Source organism: Lipophrys pholis (genome assembly GCF_963383615.2).
Source record: "Lipophrys pholis genome assembly, chromosome: 8".
Taxonomy (NCBI): Eukaryota; Metazoa; Chordata; class Actinopteri; order Blenniiformes; family Blenniidae; genus Lipophrys; species Lipophrys pholis.
In genome coordinates, this window is record NC_137630.1 from 3,969,522 (window position 1) to 3,987,394 (window position 17,873).

The window sequence follows — 17,873 nt, forward strand, 5'->3', positions numbered from 1 at the left end:
TCCATTTTAGCAGCTTCTGATTATCAGGAGTACATCAGTTATCATGACGTTCTAAAGAGGCTTTATAAGTGGAACTAGAATGAGGAAACACCCGATCAACTGAACACGAGAGATGGATTTATAGGTTCAATGCTCTTATAGATTAATGAAACAAAAGTTTAAAACAAATTAGCAAAATACTCTGACAATTCATATACGATCCCCATCAATATACGATCCCCATCTATATTTTAAGTAAATTCAGCATTCATTATAAATCCTGTCCACCGTCTGAGGTTTAATGTCTGTGTGGTTCCATTGCCGCTCAGTGCGTCATGGAAGTGTTGTCAAACTTCACAACCACCGACTACAGAACCATGACTTCACTTTGTTGTGTGTTTTGGGCTGAATTCAACATCCACTCAAACTTTTATAGAGAAGTTCCAACAATAATCCAGAGTACAGAAGAATGATGTACTAAACAAGAAACTGCCACAGTCCTGAAGCAGGCTTTATCTGTGATGTGACTTTCTGTCCACAAGCCGTCGCGCTCAACCTTTAAATTGGTTTAGCTTGTTAACCATCTTCTTGTGTCAGATGATTCATAAACCAAATCTCTTAATTCACATTTTCTGACAACTTTTAATTTGAAATGTTGACTCATTATATACAGCCATTTGGCTTTTTTATTTATGGACAAGGAATTCATCAAATAATACTTTGGGGGCATTTTTAGATGCAGTGATGTGTATTTTATACATGAACACACTATGAAAATAATCATTGTCAGCTGGACGTCATATTGAAGTGAACAATGTCTGAATGCAGAGAACATCTGGGGCAGGTCACAGGACTTTCCTGTATGCCTCCTCAACTATATATCTTTAGAATAGATTCTGCTCATGCCATTAATAACAGGACAGTAACATTACTTCTATTTAGTGTTTAAGGTAAAATATAAATTGATAAATGTAATGGGAACAAGGAAACAGACTTGAGTTAAAGCAGGAGTCTACCAGGTATTGGTCAGAGCGGAAAGGGAATTTATTGAAGGAGATTAATAAAGTATGTTTACTTTGCTTTACTGTAATTTATAATGCTTCATCTAACTTAATGCTCCTGGGCTGCGCTGGATCTAATCCCAGTTGTAAGAGGTAGGGGGGCGTTCAATCTTAGGGTGGATTCACACCGGTTGGAGCAGAGAAGAGACCAAATGCCACAAGTTTGAGACTGTTTGAGTTTTAGCAGAGAAACGTGTTGAAAGACACTGAAATGCTCATTCTTATGCTGTTCATGTGCATTTGCTCATAAAAGTTATCCAAAGTTCAGTGAAGTCATCAGACACAACAATTAATATTGGCTAGAAGCTTGTCAGTCACATTGTTACCCTGGCAACCGTTAGACAGAGAGAAGTTCCCCTATGATTGGCTGAGAGCAGAAAAGAGGAGGGGTTTACTCTTATGACCGGCAGATATGTCGTTCCTGGTCCTAAAAAACCTCAACGACAACACGAACAGTAGAAAAAAGAGAGCAGAGGCGTACCTCCATGTCTTTGTCTGTTCACACGACAACGGTGCTCTCTAAAAACGGCTCCCAAGGTGGAACTTTTGGAAAACGCTCCATCTCTGTGTGTGTAAACAGCAGAAATCGCAGCTTTTTGAAAATGCTGCTGCTGCTGACCTGAGAATGAACCTGCTGTGTGAAGTCATACCAGTGAAGTGAGGTCAGGTTCAGGGTTTCAGTGTTTGAGGAGCAGGGTGGGGGCACTGAGGGCTATCTCCAGCTTCGTTAACAAAGTGCAAAGTTTCCTGCTTCCTAAATGTGATAAGAAAATACTTCAGCCCTTCAACATACACTCACTTGTTGTATTGTGTACGTGTGCATCACTGGTTGGGTTTCCATGTGGCTGTACCTCGCGTTTCATGTTTAGCCAGGGTGTGTTTGATCCTTATCTGCTGGTTTACTGTTACTCCCTCGTGCTTTATGGTTAAACTGCCGGGCGCGAACACAGGATTCTGAGTGGTATTACAGTGTTTCCTCACAAGTACAGTATGTGAAGTGTGAGCAATGCCAGCCAGGTGCTGTTAATGTTTCACTGGAATCCAACAAATCTTCACTTTAATCTTTGACTTGAACCAGCGAACCACTGCACTGTGTGTGTGTGTGTGTGTGTGTGTGTGTGCGTGCGTGCGTGCGTGCGTGCGTGCGTGCGTGCGTGCGTGTGTGTGTGTGTGTGTGTTGAGAATAATTGACCAGCAGTGATTTTTGCAAACCTTAAACATGAGCTGGTCCATTTGAACAAACTACTTTTGTATCCTGAATTTGTGCTCACTTACCAGTCATTGTCAGGTCAGAATAATCAACAAACTCCTTATTATTGGAACTTTAAAGTTTCTTGTACACAAGTAAATCACACAATAAGGCGATAGTCTTAAAAAAAAAAAAAAAAAAAAAAAAGATTTTCATATTTTCTCGAGGTGACTGAGGCCTTCAAATTAATTACTTAAAGTAAAACTAAAAAGATAATCGATTTATTTGCTTTTGCACTTGTTTTGACTTGTACTGACTTTGGCTCTGTGACCACCACGTCTCAAATAAACGTGAAAGACTATTCTTACACTTAAATGAGCAAATCTCGAAATGCTTGTGAATTAACTGATTCTGTCTTTCACTTTTGTTTTTCACAATTTGCAGAGGTAATAATATCTTTTTTTCTTTTGCAATACGAATGTTACATATGTTCACTTCCTAACAACAATACAGTTGTGTTATATTGTGCAGCCCTTACTTTGCCCAATCTGACTCATAACGCCACGACAACTTGACTGATGTTCCAGTTTTGTATCAGTAGGACTTCATATGCAACGGCGCTGTCACGCGATTGGTCTACAACTCAGACCCTCCAGAATTCCACGATGTTGCGATCACAACTATTGATGCAAATTAAACAAATCCCTGTGATTCAAACACGGCCTGCAACTCTAACCAATCCCTGCAACTTTTGTTTATTTTGACCAATCGTCGCAAGACTGTGACCGTGATTTCAGAAAACTTTTTCTATTTCTGAATTTATGCCGGCATGTCATCACACTTACCAACCAAGATTACGCCTGAAGACAGAAAAACATAATAGTGGGGGTGACCGTTTTGATTTTTATGCACTCTTTAAGGCTGGATGATGCTTTCTGCATGAATCTGCACGATGACTGTGGGTGGCTTTATGCTCCGCGCCGCAGCTGCTCCCAAACTGCAGGGGGCAGTGTATCACAAACACACGTCTACCACAGCACTAAACCAGCGGGTTGGTTCGTTGGTTATGGGGGTCAGCAGCGACGAGTGTGTCAATTTCCTGTGTGTGTGTGTGTGTGTGTGTGTGTGTGTGTGTGTGTGTGTGTGTGTGTGTGTGTGTGTGTGTGTGTGTGTGTGTGTGTGTGTGTGTGTGTGTGTGTGTGTGTGTGTGTGTGTGCTGTGAGATTCCACGCCCTTTAACTTATGAAGTGTGAATGATTGTTGTGAAGGCTGAAAATTTGAAGTTAATGAGATAAATGTGCTTTATTAGAATTTGATTCATCCATCCATCTTTTGAACAGCTGAACCTGTATGGGGTTGCTGTGGCAGTGCAGAGAGCAGAGAAGTCCAGACATCCCTGTCCCCCGACACCTCCTCCAGCGCTTCTGGGGGGACCCAGAGTCGCTCCCAGGCCAAGCCAGAGATATAATCTGTCCAGAGAGTCCTGGATTGACCTCGGGGCCTCGGCCCTGTCGGACCTGCCAGGTAGACCTCAATAGGGAGGCGACCAGGGAGCGTCCTGAAAATCATGAACTCACCAACAAAGGGGATGACAAGGTGCAACCCTGCCAGCGTCCAGTGCCCACCCTGAACAAGTCCGTCTTAATGCCTCTGGCTATACGCTATAAAATAGACGCAGCTCTCCCACCGGAGTACAAAGACCGGATTACCGGCCGCAGCGGTTCCGTTACTCCAAACTCCGTTAGCATCTCCCACATCACATCTCGGAGGACACAGTAGTAGGCCTTCTCCAAGTCCACAAAACACATATATTTAGTCCTTCTGAGTGTCCTTCTGGAACGCCAACAGTTGCATCTCTTTTTGGATCAGTAAAGCCTTTTTTATTACATATTTGTAGTCCTGGTAAAGTCTTGTTTCTCATGTTAAGGTGGTGTAGAGGACAAGTTTCAATGTTTTTCTTCTTTAGTCAAAGTATGTAATTAATTCAGAATGTTAATTACTCATTTTCCAAAACAATATTGAATGACGGTGAAAAACGGGGAAATCGCAACTATTCATGAAAACTTGCACTTGTTTTCACCACAGCGAACACGAGAAAAACACTGCAACTTTGCTCACAATTTTCTAGAAAAGCTGCAGCTAAATGAAGGATTTTGGGCCGTCGAAGCCCTCGAAATCCTGGGGGACTGATAATTGGATAAGAGACCAGGTAAAGAAGGTTTTAATTCCATCTGAAAGCAGCCAGGTCCTCCTCAACGTGCCTCAACATGAGTCTTCTGTTTTCTGGAGATCAACTGGATGAAAGTCTCCAGGTATCTCAGAATCTCATGTCCCACATCACCCTGTCCACTGTAGATTACAGATTACACAGACTCTCCTTTTATTCAGGCAGACATGGGGTGATTTGTAATCATCATACTTTAAAACTCACTATGGGTCTCTTAGTGATTTATTCTCAGTCGTGTCAGACCATTAAAAAGCAGTTTAACTGGTGAAAACAGACTCCAACTTTTCTGAAGAACAAGAGTGCACTCTTAAAACCCTCCACAGTGTTTTTATTCAGACGAACAAAGGCAGAAACAGAACACACGATTCCTGCAGCAGGAAGCTTTTACATTTTCCCAAACTCGTCCTCGTCTTATGACTTAGTAGTGATGCTATTTTGCTAAGCTAACGCTAACATCACTGTAACTGAAACTCTGCACGAGTTACTTTTGTTTTCAGATTTACGCAAAGTAAAGTCACACGTGAGTTTGAACCCGCTTATCTTGATATGCAGGACGTATGTGTGACCACTGTGCAGTAAATTAATAAATAGGGGAAAGATGTTTGTATTTTGTTTTTAATATCAGATACTGCTGATTCATCAACATGTATAATACTAGTTTTCACACCGTGGCCTCCAGATACTATCGGGGTGACTTAGAATTATTCAAATGAACCATTCATACCAACCATACCATTCAAATAAACATCCCAAAATGTTTTTCCAGTTGAATTATATTAAGAGGTGGCTCACAGGCCGGTCAAGTGTGAAATTTTACCAAATTTTGTGTGATTCTTTTTTGGAAAAATAAAAAAGGCTAACAACTTTCATGACTGGGGCGATGGTGGCTCAGCGGCAGAGTCCGTCGTCCAATAACCAGGGGGTTGGCAGTTCAAATCCCACTCTATCAAACAGTCATTGTTGTTGTGTCCTTGGGCAAGGCACTTGGTGGTGGTCGGAGGGGCCGTTGGCACAAAATGGCAGCCACACCTCTGTCAGCATGCCCCAGGGCAGCTGAGGCTACAAATTTGCTCACCATCACTGGTGAGACAGGTGTGAATGAATAATGGTCTCTGTACGCACTTTGAGTCAGTGCGAAAAAAGCGCTATATAAATCCAAGCCATTATTACTAAAAACATTTAATTTACTAATGTTCAGTTAAGTGCAAAACACTTCTTTATTGCCTAGTATTTTCTTACTCTACCAAAATGCATTTGAGTCGTCTGAGTCATCCAGTGTTTTTACAACATTTCCGAAACACATTTATGTGTTTATCGCGAAGTGAACAAGTTATGTGAAAACAAATGAAACTTCATGAGTGAAGAGCCACTTCTAACTCGGAAGATATTGAGTTGAAATTTCACATATTGTCAGAATGGCAAAAGTATTAACTATTTTGAGGGGTTTTTGCCTATATCTTGGACCACCCAAATCCACAGTCCACCAACCACAAAGGTTAAAATTTATGGTTATCAGTCTTCATTAAATGATGTACTTCCTGTTTGTTTTATAGAACACAGAGAAGTCATCCAAAACTACATTCAATAATGTGAGTCAGGAAGTAAATTCTTGAGGTTTTTTTTAGCCCCGGGGGTTCATTCTAACCAATGATATGACTTATGGCCAGATGACTGTGTCAGATCATCCAGAAAACTTTAGGTTTTATGAGGTTTTCCCATTGAGCAGGGAGTGTAGTGTCTCAAAGTGTCTCATGAAAGGAACCAAGGGACTGTTGAGGTTGTGCCCAGAAAGGCCAACGGATATCGGAGTGAAAACCAAGGCTGTGTGTCTGAAGTGGACTACAAACTCACATAATGAAGGGTTTGATAGCCATTTCAGAGTGAACTGCACTACCAGATGTTCCTGATGGTGTGCAAGCCCACTGCAAGGCAGCCATGAGGGCTGTACAGTGTAATCCCTCTATTTAAATGCACTCCATCAATTGTGAGGAATAACTGCACTTGCTTCTTGTACTTGACTCAACGATATTTTCCCCTTAATTCATCTCTGCTCCTGATGTTTGTCCTTCCAGTTCTCGGTGCGTTGGGACAGGAGCTCCCGTCAAGCCCACACGGCTGCACTGAGGGCAGCTGTTACCCTGCAACTGGAAACCTTCTGATTGGACGAGCCGTCAATCTGACCGCCACTTCCACCTGCGGCTTGTATGGACCAGAGCAGTACTGTATCGTCAGCCATTTACAGGTACCAGACCTTCACATGAAGGCTTAATTGGGGCGTGGATATAAAGGGCTTTGTTTGGGAGGCTTTTCCTTTACCCACAGGCACATGTTGGTGTTTCCATAGCTGTGCTTTGACTTTGACTCCCCCGCAGTAACAGTAACTTCCACTGCCTGTCACATTAGCCCGGTTTGACTCGACCACGCCACCGTCGCTCACCACCCCACAATACACCACAGCTCAGTTTGTTTGTCCTCTCTTTGACGACTTCATCCGTCTCCATCCTTCACTCTCCACGGCTCTGTCTTCGATTGTTCGTCTGTCTGTTTAGAAGTCACCGGGTTTCCATGAGGCTTCCTCAACACAACCACACAGAGCCCCAGGTGTACACACACCAGCCAACCACACCTTCTTCACACACACACTCTTCTTGTTGTGTGTTCAGTTCAACCAGTGATTGTATTACTTTGTTCTGTTTCTTAATTCTAAAGCTTTTCCTGCAAAGCCAAAAATATAATAGGAAGACATCCTGATGGCGTGTGAGGGTCAGCTTTCAGTTTCTCTACATTCTGGATGCTACTTTAATGTCTTTTGTTTGTTGAATTCACCCAGCTGCAGACTGCAAACTTACACAATTTCTCATAAATATTGGACAAATAAGGGCCACCGACTGTTCGTGCTCTGTATTGAGAAGAACCACAACAGAGCTGTCGTTTCTGAGCCTCAGTTCACCCTGGCTAAGTAACGCTGGCTTTGGCTAAAGGTTGCTACCAGTAATTATGTGAGTAAAACATAAATAAACCTGATCTTTCAAGCTGCAGATGAAGGCTTGACTTCCCGGCTATGATTCAGTCATTTCCCCGTCAGACGGTTGGAGGTTCAATCTACCACATGTCCAAGTGTTCTTGAGCAAGACACCGAACCACAAACTGCTCCCCGTGTGTGTGTGTGTGTGTGTGTGTGTGTGTGTGTGTGTGTGTGTGTGTGTGTGTGTGTGTGTGTGTGTGCGTGCGTGCGTGCGTGCGTGCGTGCGTGCGTGCGTGCGTGTGTGTGATTCTTCTGATATGTAATATTGAAATTTAAAGACTTGGTAAAAGCAGGTAAAAAGCTCAGAAATGACACAAACATCATTTTTATATTTATGCGTCATTCTTGAAATCTTGAAGGATTTACCGGTGAGCAGTTTGAGTCTTCCAATGCATAACTTGATTGATTAGGAGCTACTGTATACTGTATATATCATTGTACTGAACCACATTCGATATTTTAAAAGAAACAAAACCACAACCTGTTCGTTCACTATATCTGATACATTTTCATACATATATGAATATAGTTAGATTTAATGCAGTTTTTAAGTAGCACCTATTTCTAATGTTCTGATTGTTTTTATATCCACTTCAAGCTTTTATTTAATTCAAAATATTAATTCACCTTTATTTATTTAGCACCAAATACAACACAGCCATTTCTCGGTGCTCTTTACAAAGAGAAAGCCAACAACCCAACAACAAACCCAACTGAGCTGCATGGTGGTGCGGTGGTTAGCCCTCTCGCCTCACAGTGAGAAGGTCGTGGGTTTCTATATTCTCCCTGTGTGTGTGTGTGGGATTCCTCCAGGTACTCTGGTTTCCTTTCACATTCCAAAAAACATGCACCTGAGCAACACCCTGGAACCACCCACACCCCCCCAGCTCCCCCTGAGTGCTGCTCTGTGTGCCTCCCATTGGGTCAGTTCGGGAAGGAATTTCCCCTCTGGGGATTAATACAGTGTTATAAATAATTATTACTGATATTTTGATTTGTTTTGGATTCAAACTTAGTTGCAAATAAGGTGAAGGTAAGTGAATTATACTGTATGTCCAAATTTAAATATTTTATAAATTAAAGAAGCTCAGAAAACATTGTTTTCCATCCATTTTCTCCCTCTTATCCGTTTCTGGGTGGCGGGGGTGTCAGTCTGAGCACCGTCACCCAGATCACATTGCATTAAGAACCTTTCCTGCAGGTGGAGAGCCCACGGGAAGGTGGCGCCCGGTGTGGGACACGAACCCTCTACCTTGAGAGTGCGAGTCTCATGCTCCACCCAACTGAGCTCGCCAGGGGCATCATTGTTGTCATTTACATAATATCTGAAGTAGATCCATAAGTTTGTAGTTGTTATGTGACCTCTGTTGAGTTCAGAACAGGAGTTCATTAAAAATCTGCAGGACCTGAGACACTGTGCTGGATGCAGAATTGATATATAATTTAAATAAATTCCATCTTTGCTTCATGCGATTTGATTAAGTTACGAATGGTGAGTTTTGGTTAACCTAATGTCCATGTTTGTACACGCAGAATTCGTCTTTATGTGTTTGGTGAGGAGCTACGCCAACACACACGTATGAAGAGTATGAACCTGAGCAGAGGAATATTGTAGTGAAACAGATGTATGACAGTGACTCCGTTTCTAAGTGGAAGAAGCCCTGCTGCAGTCCCAGCTTCGCCTCAGCAGCTCCTGTTTTTTCCATCTGCCCTATTTAGCATGTCTTGTTCTTCGTGACGGAGCATTTCCTCCCCGCGGCATGTATGTACCTGCACTTCCATTGCCGCCGGGCCTGGGAATACATCACCCTCAACTTCCAGCTAAAATATGCTTGACAGTCTGTGATTGGAGAGAGGCCCTCGGCTGCAGTGAGAGGCAGGATGTGATGACAGCCTGTCGTCCTACTCCGGTCCCTAAGAAACTCTACATTTGTCTGTCAGCTTTTAAAAGTCCAGACGCTCACCCGTCACTGGCGTTTGACAGTGGATCTCCTGAGTGCTGTTTTGGTGTTGTGTTGCCAGAGAAGCAGTGCTCTCACACCAGCTGCAGGGGTCACATTTAGGATTTTTCCATTTAGCAAGGGTTACAAACAAACATTTGAAATACTGTAGTTGCTGACAATGTTTTCACAATCAGAATCAGAATATTTTAATAATCAGTAATGAGTCTGACTGAAGGTGCGTTTGGGCTTCATGGAAACATTTTGGAGAGAGTGGAGGTCAAGCTTCACAGCTTCTGAATGCAGCTCACACATTTCCTCACATGACTGGGATTTGTCACTGATATCATTGAAGTTGCAAATGTACAACGTACCTTTGTCTCGTAACAATGACGTATCAGTAACACGACATGACGCGTAGTGACCAACAGGAGGCAACATGGAGTGCAGCAGAGAGCAGGACCTGCAGCGTTTAATGTTTGGAAATACCAACTTTACTTTGAGTTCAACTCAGTAAAAGGTGACAAAAACCTTAGCGTCCGCTGTGCACTCTGCTGAGAAGGAAACTTTTATCTACGCCAAAAAGCGAGAAAGCAGCAGAAGAAAGTGAAACTCTGTAAGAAAACCCTGGACGAGCCCCCTTACCCCCACCTTACCCCTGGACGAGCTCCGCCAACTCCCACCTTACCCCTGGACGAGCCCCTGGACGAGCTCCACCAACCCCCACCTCACCCTGGACCCCCCAACCGATGTGCTACCAAGTAACCTGACCACCGCTGATCCCAACATATAAGTGTGCCTTATTACCAAACTGATTGAGACCCACAAGGTGTAAACTCAGACGGGAATCAAAGCACTAGAAAATGAAAATGGACCAAAAAAAGTACATTGCTCGTGTCCAGGAAGTTCTAGAGGAAATCAAGTACAAGTATACCAGAATTAGATGACAGACTTAAACAGAACAGACTTAAAACATGCTGAATTTGGTCTGGTCTATACAACCAACATAGCTCATTAGAAATACACCAACATCAGTGACACAGAAAAGAAAGGAAAATTAATAATGACATTCCCGGCACGGGCTTCAGGGTTGAGACTGAGGTCGAGTGGAAAGTGAAAGAGGGAGGTGGCACCTTTAGCGCCATCGTAGTCTGACAAAGAAGCGTTTTCAAGCCAGCACCAGACTTACATCAGTGCTTTGTTGCAACAGAAAGCCGTGTAGTTGAGCTGACCAGGCTTGACTAATGGAAGATAAATACAGAGCTGCAAAATAGGAGGGAGGGTCTCAAACCTCCCCAGTTAAAAACAAGCAAGGCTGCTTTTACATTAAGTCCATATAAATAGACACTGAATATAACAAACAAAACTTGTTCTGTGTCATTTTTAAAATCCATTGTCAGTAAAAACGCTTAAAAATATGCCTTGGTGCTTCTTACTAAACACCATAAAAGTTTGATGAATAAGAAGAGCAAAGCATCGGCTCACAGGTCATCAGGTGGACAAGCTAAAATCAGTGCGTGTCGGTGTAAAACTCAGGCCTGTACTGACGTACATGTGCACCAGGTTCACGTGCACGCCTGTGCTGTTGCACGCTCCATTCAGCTCTCAGCCATCGCGCTCCTCTGGAGCCTTGTTGTTGTTAGCAGCTTAATCACCCTTGACAACAACCTAATTAAGAAACGCTGGGCTGGAATCTCACGGCTCTCTGTGCCAGGAACCCCTCATCTCCCTGTTTCTACCTGCCCCCTCCTCATGGGCCCCCTCTCTCATGCACCCCTCTTCTTCTCTCCTTTGTTCCTCTACCCTGGTACCTCTCCCTCATATTCATCCTTTCATCAACGTCCTCGTCATCTTTCTGAATCACGCTCCTTTATTCCTGCTCCTGCCTTATTAGTGTCACCGGCTAATCTTTACTAAGCATTGTTTTCAATCCTTCCTTCTCATTCCTCTTCCCTCGTGAGCCCTATTGCAATAGAATAGAATAGAATAGAATAGAATAGAATAGAATAGAATAGAATAGAATAGAATAGAATAGAAACATATCAAATAAATCAAACTACTGTGTGCATTTGAGAGTAATTGACAGTTTCCATAACAAGGTTCAACAGTTGCTGTAAGTTAATTCCATCACAAACACACAATATGACTGAAGGTTAACGCTCAGATCTTGACCACTGCACCGACACAAAGCAGTGAGTCCTCTCCTTTATTGGACCCTTCAGATCTGACTGCCTGTTACTCAACTTCTATCAGTAGTTTTGATGGAAATATTAGTTACTTTTGTAATTCAAGTGAGATAAATGTTATTTTTGTGTTTTTATTACCGACTAAAGCATTTATTATTACAGGTTGAGTTGTATTTACTCCTGAACTGAGTCTTGTAAGTCCAGTTGTTTCCTGACTGCTGGGTCATTGTATATTTGTCTGCTGGCATCTTTTGACTAGTTGACGTTCTGGCTACAACCTCAGGCTCAGACGTGGGCTCGTAGCCCGTGAGACAAACAAACAAACAGATTACGTCTGAACCCTTTAAGAACTTAAGAAAGATTTTTCAAATGCTTTTTAAAATGGAAACGATAATTAGTTGATCCCATTCCCGTGATTAAATTAGAACGTGAAACAGAAGATCCATTTTATGACTTGAGTAGTTTTTCTCTTTCTTTTCTTGCTGCTCCTGAAAGCACATCATCGACCACTGATCATGTTGTGCATCACTTCATTCTGCACGGATGTCAACTGAATGTCGACAAACTTCCACTGTTTGCTTCTTCCCTCATGAACTCAGTTTAAAAGACGCACAAGAGCTAAGTTACTGTATTATACTCTTCATGGATCCGATCCTGTTTCTTTATGACTGAAATCTACAGCCGGAGGCAGCATGACGTCAGGAACAAGTCCTTTTTAAAGCAGAGGTTCAGCTGGAGACGAGGTGCTTCATGTCATCATCAACAAAGAAGTGCAACGTTTATTCTGTGTTTGGACGGCACAGTGGTGCAGTGGTTGGCGCTCTCGCCTCACATTGCATGAGAGGATAACTGGAGACCCTGAATTGCCCCGAGGTGTGAAAGTGAGTGTGTGTGAGGTTGTGTGTCTCTGTGTGTTTGCTCTGTAATGGCTGGTGACTTGTCCAACGTGATATCCTGCCCTCATCCACGGTACGCTGTGGTAAGAAGATGGATGGATGGATGGATGGATGGATGAATGGATGGATGGATGGATGGATGGATGGATGGATGGATGGATGAATGGATGGATGGATGGATGGATGGATGGATGGATGGATGGATGGATGGATGGATGGATGGATGGATGGATGGATGGATGGGATTTGTGTCATAACAATTTAGCGGGGAAAGACCGTTCTACTATTTCAAGATAGCGACGGGAATTAATATTTTTATGATTCTTAACAATTGGGCTCTTTATCGATTCTCATTTTGGAAATGAAACCTGCAGTATAATGTTGCCGCTGCTCCTGGCTTGGAGAGTCACTCTGCAGCGGATTGATGATGTGACATTCATTCAAAGCTATCGCCGCTGTGTGAAAATGTTTCTGCATATTGGTCCCCTTTGATTTCAAGTGGCCCTGTTGTCATCCTTTCCTTCTGACATGTTACCAAACTTTCGGGCGTTTGTGCCGTTTGCCTTTGGCGCCATGTTTCCTGCCGGTTGCACTGGTAAATGACACATGTTATGTAGCGATGACGTCATTCACGCCCACTGGAATCGATGAGGGAATCATTTGCAAAATTAACAAACAATTCCTACTAATTGAAACACTGGGAACCGGTTCTCATTAAGAACCGGTATTTGATTCCCATCCCTATTCAAGACCCTCCCTTAAGTTTCCATACTTAAAATTGCACCATCATGATCCAAAGCAGCTTAAGAATTTTTTTTGTATGTTGGCACGATGTTAGCACACACCTTAAATACTAGGAATGAAACGGAACTATAATCTATGAATTTGAAACAGTTTACAGCCAATTAAAGATGGCGTGGTCACACAGAGAATTGTCTAAAACAGTTTGAAGACCGATTCATTTCATAAGCTAATAGCACAAAACAAGCACAGTGACGAATTCCTGACAGACACCTGGACAGACATATTATACATTACACATATACATACACATACATATATTGTGATAGTCAAAATACAACTCCTAGTTTTGCCTTTTATTCTTCTATTGCAGCCATCTTTTTTGGTATGTTTTATTCTATATTTAGTATTTTGATCTCTTGAGGACACCATGCATTCCACCCTTGTGAGGTCATTGGCCCACCGGCCACTTGGACAACTGTAATTGAACGAATAAAGCTGTAATGTTTGGAAACAGCTCTCACACTGGGGATGAAGAAACACTGAGCAGTCTGTTCAGTGTTTCAAGCTGTGTGAGGAGCGACAGTGTAGGACAGCACGTAAACGTGGTTCATTCCACGACTGATTCAAATACGAAGGAATAAAACTCTCAAACAAAACCAATCCAGCTGATTACTCATACTTTACCTTTTACCGCAGCTCGGATTTTTGGCACGATTCCCTCCTAATGTGTTCGTTTTCTGCATCGCCAGGAGTCAGACAAGTGCTTCGAGTGCAACTCTCTGCGTCCATACGACCCGTACCACCACAGGAACAGCCACCGCATCAATAACGTCATCTACCTCATGGACCGCAGCGGAGACAACACCTGGTGGCAGTCTGTCAACGGTGCGTGGATTTCCTCAGTGGCTGCTGACCACCTCTCTCCTGCAGACATCTTTCATTAGTGTGTGGAAACGCTTTGAATTCATCGTCAAACTGATGTGACGCTACAATTTCGATCAAATGTCATACAAATGAAGGAGCCTTTACATTTATACATTTATACTTTCATACATTAATACTAGTACTGTCAATCGATTACATTTTTTTTACTAATTAACTGCACAATTTTCCAGAATTAATTGTGATTAATCACATTGTTTGCGTGCGCACACACACAGTGTAGAGGAGGGCCAAGGAAAAGAGAAATTAATATTTTACCTGCAAGTCTTTCCTCCAGTTTTAGCAGTTTGGTGGCTCCTGGTCAGACAACATGGAAACCTGCGGTTTTGCTGCAGAATTACATCTGTGGTCATTAAATTAGGCTTTTCAAAGTAAAGCTAATGACTTTCACGTTCTCAATCAGCCGTCAGGTAACTTTTTAAAGTGAAACTTTCTGCCTTAATATAATTCCACTGGGTACTATGCTGCTCTGTAGTCACGGTGCTGCGCCCAGAGACGCTGCAGCTGCTGCTGCTCCGGTAAGGGAGTTTAAAAAAAACCCCAAAAAAACACTGGAAGTAAACAAAACTACATTAATTCCGTTAAATTTGTTTAACGAATTAAACGTTTCAAATCAATTAAGTAAATGAACGTATTATTTTTGACAGCACTAGTTTACACGTACACTGTGTCAGTGTTTTTACCAATGTCATGGAATTATTAGCTCACCTTGAAATACATGTCAGCCCTAATTTGTCCCTTTGGCTGGTGGTGGCTGAAGGTCAGCCACAAGCAACCGCGATAAATAGTCTTTAGACCAGATATCAATGAGCGCCTTCTCACTACTTCATTTTTGTTTCTTTCTCGTCTGTTTTTTAAAATTCGCGATATTAGCTTTGTTTGTTTACTCCTCAAAATGCACTGCACTCTACATCATGTCCTCTCTCTCCGTCAGCTGATAGTCCATGACACGTTCACATTGTACATGAACCGAGACCCACGTTTTCACCACTCTCTTCTTGATCAGGATCAGAGTCCGGGAGCATTCACACCTGCCCAAACGACGCGGACTTTCCCTGAAACTAACTCTGATCCAGATCAAACAGTGCCGTGTGAACAAGCCCTAAACGAACATTACAAGACAAAGCAGGCAAAGAAATACAAGAGCAAGACTGATGCAGAGTGGAAAACGTTCTGTAGCTTCATCATCATCCTCATAAGAAACTCTTTGGTTTCAAGCGAATCACTTGATGAAAAGGGCTTGTGAAGATGTCCATCAGAATAAGGCCTCGTTTACACGGCAACGAATTCGAGTGTATCCGCAAAACGTTCTTCACTTTTGAGGCGTTCGTTTACACGACACCAGCGTGTTGATCCACTGTATCCGTAAAGTTTATATACCGACTCCCAAGGTGGAAAGATTCTTTCACGGCCGCAAATCCCTCCTGCAGAGACTGACGGAGGCTACAGAGCCTGTTACTGCGCATTTCTCCCCCTCCCTCCCCGTTGAAAATAGTTCCCTCTGCTCATCCAGTTGTAAACAAACATGGCCGACCCGTAGTGGTTTGACTCACCGTCCATATTCTAGTTTTTTCATCCATATCAGTAGTTTAATAGTTGAGACTCTCCCCTGATAGCATCCGATGTGTCATCAGTCCATACGGATGTCAGGTTCTCTCCATTTTCTTCACGTTTATAGCGTATTGTTTTCTGCACACGTCTGTGTAGATTCATTACAAAAACAAGCAACAGCGCCCTCCAGTGGCCCGGCAGACTAACTACATTGTCTCGGTGTCCTCTGCTGCAGTGTAAACACACTACTTTCTTTTTACGGATTAGGTATCACGTGAAACATTGTCGTGAAAACGGGGCCTAATTTGACACTGAGAGTGTGAATTACACCAGTGAGACACTCAAACTGTCCACTTCCTGCACAGGACAGGAAGACGTCAGCATCAGACTGAACCTGGAGGCGGAATTCCACTTCACACACCTCATCATGAAGTTCAAGGTAAGCAGGCTGTCTTTGTACTCGTGTGGGTCTGAGTGTGTGTTTGGAGACCAAGTGCTGGAAATGCAGCTCTTGTATGTGCTTAAACATGTCAGAGGGCGTCCTGGCCCCGCTGTGTGTTTGTTATGTACGCTCACAAATCTGGAGACTGCATTCCATCAGGAAAGGACCTTTTTTCTGTTTGCAAAGCAAAGAAGAAACTGAAGGTTCAGACCAATCAGGGCGTGTCGTGTGTGTGTCGTGTGTCACCGCTAAACTATATTGACTGATATGATCTCGGTTTCATTTATTTCTCTTTAAATTTTTTTTGTTTTTGTTTTGTTTTTGTTTTGCTTGTGCAGACTTTCCGACCGGCAGCCATGATAATCGAGCGTTCGGCAGATTTCGGCCGGTCGTGGCGGCCCTACCGTTACTTTGCATCCAACTGTACCCGAACCTTCCCGGTCATCCCGGCCCATGGCCTGCGCCACATCAACGACATCATCTGCGAGGAACGCTACTCCGATATCGAACCCTCCACTAACGGAGAGGTGAGGGCTTGAAAAAGCACCACTCCCATCAAAGAGGAAGCACATCCAGGGATTTACTGGTTTATTATTTTTAGTTTATTTCCCTGTTGTCCCAGCTGACGGTGTGGTAAAGCTGCTCAATATGCTTCACTTCAACACTGTTTACATTCTAAAACCCTCATTAACAAGCTTTTCTTCAAAAGAAATCTTCATTAAGCTTAAGCTCACTACAATCCAACCGCTGTAATATTTACAAGTGTGAAACTAAAAACTTGTTATCAATGTTTGATGTGCATCAGTACCGTCGCGGCATTACATGCTAATGCTAACGCGCAGAATGGAGCGTCCAATCACAACACATCTGGCCGATTCCTGCTGGATCCGTGGGAATCGCAGCGTTCGTTCAGCTCCCAACTTCCGCTTCGGATTTGGTTTCTGCTAAAATGTATTATTAACAAGAATATTGGAAAATTATGTATTGTATTGTACAAAATATACATAGAATGTTTATTGTTTATATGGGTTCATACACTGAACTTGGTGCACATTCCTACAAAACTCCTTTCTGCTTCTCTCTGTGGCTTTCTACTCTGCTGTTTGATTGAGAAACTCTTGTGTTATTTAGTTTAGTGATAAACTTGTGAATCTTCACTTGACTGTCTCTACCAAGCAGGTGATGTGTTTCCTGACACTTTATTAAACTTTTAATAATTGGTTTGGAACAGGTTTTTGGATATTTGTAAGGTGTTTTTAACTAGACTCCTTTTTTATTTATGTTTATTTACGTTCTTTTCCTATTGAACAATGTAAAAAAGTTACAGATTTAGCACAACTTTACACTTGTATATCTTCATGCCAGGACAATTCTACAGTACAATACAACCAAACACAATAACACATGAAAACATGTAAAAACTATATTTTATATAAAAGTTTTACATCGTGGATCTCAAAATATTAAAATATGACAATATTTTGTCAACTAATTTTTTTCCCGTAATGAACGTTACTGGTTTGAGTTCACCCATTTCAGTTTTACAAAAAAGACAGTCTCTGCTGTGTAACACTGAATACTTTTTATCTATTTAAAGCAATGTGCGCCTCGGTTCAACCCTTCACATTAAAGGTCTACGAGCAGTTTCCTTTGTGACCAATCTGCTGTAGCTTTCCATTCGCAGGACAAAC

The 17,873-nt window shown here is 42.5% G+C and overlaps 1 protein-coding gene across 1 annotated transcript in view; it reads left to right on the forward strand.

Annotated features, from left to right (window-relative positions):
* lamb2l (laminin, beta 2-like) overlaps positions 1–17,873 on the forward strand; it is an 87,118-nt gene that overhangs the window by 41,652 nt on the left and 27,593 nt on the right. Inside the window, exons 3-6 of the mRNA XM_080469520.1 lie at positions 6,529–6,698; positions 13,997–14,132; positions 16,106–16,179; positions 16,521–16,709. Coding sequence (XP_080325646.1) covers positions 6,529–6,698; positions 13,997–14,132; positions 16,106–16,179; positions 16,521–16,709 — 569 coding nt within the window. The remainder of the gene's footprint in view (positions 1–6,528; positions 6,699–13,996; positions 14,133–16,105; positions 16,180–16,520; positions 16,710–17,873) is intronic.